This window comes from Serpula lacrymans (genome assembly GCF_000218685.1).
Source record: "Serpula lacrymans var. lacrymans S7.9 unplaced genomic scaffold SERLAscaffold_5, whole genome shotgun sequence".
NCBI classification, from domain to species: domain Eukaryota; kingdom Fungi; phylum Basidiomycota; class Agaricomycetes; order Boletales; family Serpulaceae; genus Serpula; species Serpula lacrymans.
Genome location: NW_006763294.1, coordinates 2,521,795 through 2,528,131, shown reverse-complemented (window position 1 = coordinate 2,528,131; position 6,337 = coordinate 2,521,795). Strand labels below are relative to the sequence as shown.

General features: G+C 43.8%; 1 protein-coding gene across 1 annotated transcript; it reads right to left on the bottom strand.

Annotated features, from left to right (window-relative positions):
• Positions 1-4,143: 4,143 nt before the first annotated feature.
• On the bottom strand, positions 4,144-6,140 carry SERLADRAFT_360899 (uncharacterized protein; the record flags this gene model as incomplete). Its single annotated transcript, XM_007316959.1, has 11 exons — positions 4,144-4,632; positions 4,684-4,787; positions 4,846-4,907; positions 4,961-4,976; positions 5,026-5,105; positions 5,157-5,268; positions 5,324-5,366; positions 5,422-5,547; positions 5,600-5,742; positions 5,805-5,952; positions 6,023-6,140. The coding sequence occupies 10 exons, from the start codon at positions 5,866-5,868 to the stop codon at positions 4,288-4,290; spliced, it is 1,095 nt and encodes a 364-aa protein (XP_007317021.1).
• Positions 6,141-6,337: the final 197 nt, after the last annotated feature.

The following is a 6,337-nucleotide window of genomic DNA, read 5'->3' as shown; positions in this document are numbered from 1 at the left end:
GAATGCTGTGTAGTATGTCACAGGTTTGTACAGCCATAAAAATAAAGTCCAATAGCAGAAAGAAAGCAAGAAAATCATGATGTCATAGGAACTGGAGCCACCAGTCCACCACCTATTCCAAATCCAATGGTTCCATGGCTTTACCAATGGACTGGTTGTATTGGACCACCTGGTCAAACAAGGGAGAAAGAGGAGTAGTTCCAATCTGGAACAGATGTGTGTAAGGACCATTTATTATTTTCTCTATGTCTTGGTTTTCAAACGCTTTTCCCATTACACCTCTGGCTCTAGGGCTGGAGGTATCATTTGCTATTCTACTTCTCATAGCCCTTGCAGGCTTTCTCAACCATTGTTACCACTTTATATATCTCGCCAACCAGCTCCAAGCCCCATCAGTGCCTGGAGATACTAATAGACGCTTTAATCAGGATCGTACCTCATCATGAGGATACAGTTCCTGAACACGCGTGACAACACTTATTATTAGTACACTTTCCCACCTGCTGATTAATCGTCAAAGTCGTATGATAGTTATCCTTTTTCTTATTGGTGGATTTTCCCCTCAGACCACTTTCCTGTTATTCTTCTTTCGGTCTGAGGGATAGACGGTTAGCTATAAAAACCCTACATACTCATGTATTGTTCTTTAGCTTTCTATTACTTGAATTACCCACTTAACTCCTCATCAGAAACCTCTGAGTCTACTCCCATATCCTCTACTTGCTATATTAACTAGCATCTGTCGATCTTCAAGACTCACTGTACCTCTTACTCCCTGCAAGTGCAGTTGGAGACGGGTAGTGTTTTTGTTATAGTTTATTGTTGCCTCATAATGTGTCCCAGGCAGCATGTGGTAAGTGTAGCTGTAGTGAAGACAATGGATCAAGGACAAATGTACCCAAGTGAATGGAACAGTGATGTACATGGGCAATGCAACGGGATGAAGCTTTTCCAATTCAAAAACTACCCACCTGCATACCAACCAGACAAGACAAGCAACCAATGATTTAATAGTGTATGACGGAAGATCAATGTCATGAATATGGACTGGCTGCCGGGGCTTTGCTGATATTAGCAGTGGCATGTGTTGGTCAATGGATTGGCGATGGAAGTGGATAGAAAGTGGTGACATCAGGTGTGGTGGAGGGGCAAGGAAGATGAGGAGCGAAGAGGTGACAAAAAAGTGGATGAAGATGGGGATCCAGAAACGGCCGTCTGGTGAGAATAAAAAAGACAGTAAAGGGCCCATGGTGGGGCTAGGCAAAGGAAGGGGAGTAAGGGAAACGATGAAAGCAAGGGTGCAATGCAATATGTAGCCAGTGGCAATGCAAAAATTTTCCAAAATGCCAAAATGCCAAAAGTACTGAATGGAAAGCAAAGGTGAGCACAACTTGATTGCCTAATAGAGGTGGTGTTAATCACTATTCCACATGGCACTGTGCCTGTGTGGTGTAAAGGTGAGTCTTTTGAATATTCACTCCGTTATTGACACCTGTTCATGCTACCAATCAACTTTGGTGTATGACACCGGACTTTATTAAGATATGTACACCATACTCAGATCGAAAGATGAGAAAATAACGTAACTGGCTATTGTAGTAGTGGACTATTTTCTCGAAAGAACAAGGAAACAGAGAAGCACAATATATATATCGTATGATAGTATACCTTGTGGTTCATTGGGCGATATCTCTGCCATATCGGCGAATGGTTACTTGATCGCGAGAAGATAATGGGTGTATCGCTTTTGGATAAAAGAAAAGAAAAAAGAAAGTACAGACCTTGGAAGCGCGTGTAGGCTAGGGCTCCGGGGATGATTTGGAAAAAGAAAAGGAAGCAAAGCAAAGCACAATGGTACTGTTGAGAATGGGAAGAATGTGAATAGAAACGATAAACAGCGAATCTCACAGCGACATGTGAGATGAGGAGAAAGGAAGGGGAGGATAGTGAGAACCTCTAGTAAGCTCTTTATAATAGGTAGCTCGCTATTGGCTTCGAGCATAACTTGTAGATCTATCATCGACACGTGTGGCTTACAATTCCTCCACTAGCAGCGCAACGATCAAGCTTTCTGTGCTTGTTTAAGCCGCCGTCCTTAATATAAGTCAGCGGAATACAAGTAGTATACCGAATTGAGAAGCAGCATGTATAATGTTGATTAGTTGGGTATTGATGTTGTCGCCATTGTTGAAAAAGTGGAGCACCGACTTTTGAGGCCTGCGAGCGAAAAACCTGCGCTGATTGGAGAAGGTGAACAATGGGAAATCAGAGCGATATGATCTAAAGGAAAGAAAGAGAGCAGACCTAATTAAATAGTTCCCGCGATAACATGGCGCCACCAGCGAGGACAAGCGCATTAAATTCCCTTAGGTCCAGGAATATTTCAAGTCAAAACTCGGTCTGATGCCATTTCGCATCTCTAATTGTGAATTGAGACCTGGCAACCTACGGTGCCAGGTATCCGAGAGCGTTATCACCGTGCCGAATCCAACGCCAATTGCTATCAGCGGCCATATCTGCAAGGCAGCCACCGGCCGACTCCACTGGCAAAGGATGATAATGCTTCCGAAGTCTGGAACAATAAAACAGTCATGATACCTCGCTTTTATGTTAGTTCGGTGAGAAAACCTTTATGTCCCTTCAGCCAAACATTATTGGTCTTTATCTCCCGATCGAGGATAGCTGCAATAAAAATATCAACAAAAGTGGACCGACTGGCTGCTCTAAAAGCTGAGTGCAGGCTGTTTAGAGACACAATCAAACTGAACTGTGAAACACACCACATGCTCCTCCCTCTGCATCATAATTGTGCATATTGACCCAAGTTTCTCCGGGGACTTCGAGGCCCAATGCTACCAACCTAGTAGTCTCTATTCTGTTCAGCTGAACTTGGAGGCGGCAATTTTTTCTGTACGCACCTGAGGATCGAATGAATTGAGTTGAAATTTTATGTTTGTAGAAAGCCTCGATTTCAGGAACGGACGCGGCGCTGCAGGATGAGGCCTATTGACATTGCAGTGAACTGTGTCGAAATTTAACATTATATCAATTCGGTGAAGGTAACGCATACTATTGTATGATTCAAGCTGATCTTGCACGCCGTTGTCAATGTGCTGTGCAGTCAAACAAATTTTACTCAACATCATTATTCACCACAAAGCGTGAAATTTTTCTTACCCAGTAAGATCTTCTCTTATACTTTTGGAAGGAACCAGACTCCTTGATGTTATGTATGTATGGATGCTTTTCTTCATTACTTACATCGGAAAACGTAATTTCTGCTATATCAAACATTCCATCCGTGTACATAAAAATACACGATCAAACAATTGCAATGAGCTTCGCTATTGGATAGAAAACAAACCTCGTCTTGTTTGTACCCATGAGTGATGACCAGGCTCCAAGCGGCGTTCCGCAGTTCTGGCCTTGGATATATCAATAGCCGCTAGGTCCGCATAATCCACTAATAAAGCAGCTCAAACATGATAAGCAGCCCAACGAAACGGAAAATACGGACATTTTTCCTTAGGGGTGTGTGGAGGGGAGTAGGAGGAAATGTGAGGCTGGGCATCTTCAATGGTCCTTGCTGATATTCAGGGGGTGTAAAAAGACGATGAACAGCTTGTGGGGGTTGGGGTGTTTAACAGGGGAACCAGCTACACCCGGAAATTCTGCTACTAGATTGCTAGGTTCGTCTTGGGAACTTGTGACCTTTCACTCTATGAATATGATCATCGGGTGAACGATATGAGAAACATTCGCCGGTAATTCCGTTAACCGAGCATTGAGACATCATAAATAGATACCGACTCTGGGAAGGTATACAAATCTGGTTCATGGCACGAGCGAGGATAGGACATGCAAAAACTTCTCTGTATACCCTAGGGAGAAACACCTCGAGGCCTCAGTTTATGTATCGCAATACCAGACTGATGCCTTCGATATTGGAGATCTTGTGATTCCCCGTCACATAACGCACCAACGATAACACAGATGACAGATTATCGGATCATTATCCTGGGGACATAGGTACAAGCCGCAAACTGATGTCGAGAAGGCATAAGGCACAGAGGATATATTCAACATTATGATCCCGCAAATGACGACGACGACGACGGTTCTTCTTTGCCAATAAGTGTCTCGAAACAGCGGAAAAGGTCGAAAATGCATATATACTTGACATACAACATCCGTTATGATATATGAAATAGCTGGGGAGAGAAGAGTTGGTGTTGTTCAAAGGAGCCTTGACGGCGATAAGACGAGTGATAGGGAGTCGACACATACTCAATTATAGTGTTTGACAACCACTCCGTTAATGACTTCCTCCTCAACGCCTTCCCGTTGACCTTTCTTTAAATCAGTTTGACCATATGCGCTAGTCCTGCCCCTCCTCCAAGTTTCCATGGTAGGAGCTTGATTGTCCTCGCACTGACGCTGGATGCCGGACCTCTGCAAGACAGGGCTTTCGGCCAAGGGTATCAGCTTTGTGTCATCGTCAGGCAAGGCGAAGTAAATGACGCCCAAACGTGTGAAGTTCCGTTGGTCATGGGGAGGCTGCACCACACGATGAATAGTAGCCTTATAGTAACCTCCTGTCAGAAACTCTAAGGCATCTCCTGCGTTCACAACCTGTCAAAAATGAGCGATCATTTGGGGTAAAAGGTAGAGAAAGGGAATTACTATGGCATTGTCGATGTGTCGAACCCAGTGCCAGCGTTCATCTGGCGTCATGATTTGTAGGCCACCGACGGGTTGGCTCCATAGGAGAGTGATTGAGCCAAAGTCTTTTATTGACATGAAATTGCATATATGGTGTGCGAATAATGAGATGAGTTACTATACCTGTATGTCCTTTTAACCAAACATTTTTAGTTTTTTCTTCCTCGTCTGCTGAACGAGGATAGCTAAAGCGGAGCGTTAAAACATGATCACTATACGAGAACTGCTGGAAGCTGACTATTTCATGAACCTGACTGTACCATAATCAACTCAACTGGCTTGAGAGATGAAAACCGAAATTACCATATGTTTCTCCGATCGCATGATAGTTATGGATATCCACCAATGACTCCTCTGGAAGCTCAAGACTTAACGCCACGAGCCTGTAACTGCATCAGCGTAAATTGTAGCCATATGGACACCGTTATACACACCTCAGGAGTGGGTGGAGTATATTGAAATGGTTATACTGGCAAAAGCCTTCAACCTCAGGAAGATATGGGCGTAAAATGTCGGGGTGGGCACGTTTGGACACATCATGATTAACTAAAAGGGAAGATAAGTCCCTACGTTGCCATCGAGTTTTAAATCAGCAACGTACTGTTGTAATGTTCTAGTTGATCACGAACACCAGAATCAATATGCTGCAAGACTGTAGTGAGACAATAGATCCACAGAGTTGAAGCAATAGCTACAAACCCAATAATTTCTTGGTTTATACCCTTGGTAAGATCCTGTTTCTTTCATTTTCGCCACATACATCTGTTTCTCTGCATCGCTGACACCCGAAAGAGGTATGTCTGCGATATCAAATATCCTGTCAGTCTGGCCAAGGTAAATCCCGGACCTGAAGTACGATAAGCTTCAAAGTCCGTACCTGGAGTTGTGTGTATCCATGATTGACGATATAAAAGAAGCCATGAGTCAACAAAGCATCTTTCACTTGTTTTGCGAGTTCTGTCCGGCCTTCAGTAGTCCCTACCAAGGAGAAGTCGATCACAGCAAGGTCTGCATAGTCCACTGTGGGATATTCTTTGAGCTTACGACAATTCCAACGCCAATGTGGACATGAAACCACTTACACTTCTCGTTGGAAGAAGGCGGATGGATGTAGCGAGGTGCGTATGGAACAGTGAGACTTGGCATGTTGAGGTTGAGTAGTGCAAGAAGACTCCATGTTACCTTATGTGAACTCTATGAAGATAAAGCTCCTGGTTCTGCTCGCACGGACTGACGTAGGGAAGAATGTATTAATAACGCCATTAGAAGATACCGTGATGCAATTGATAATGTGACCTACTGTACTTAAGTATATGTTGGTCAGCCATAGGGAGGGCACGGCCATAGTCGGTTGGCTGTTATCGTTACTCACTTGTATATGTGCAAGTGATCTGAACGATATTCAAGATGGTGGTTTACTAGATAAACTTGAGCTAAACTGTAGAAAAATCTGCAATTGATTGCAACTCCGCGAACCACACCTCCACTGTGATTGTACTACTGCCAGTGGGAGCTTCAGGGAGAGGGAGCGAAATTTTTACACCACTCGTTGGCCTCTTCTGTTGAATTATGATGCCTCTGCTACAAAGTGGTCTGAAACCTTCAAGAAACTGGG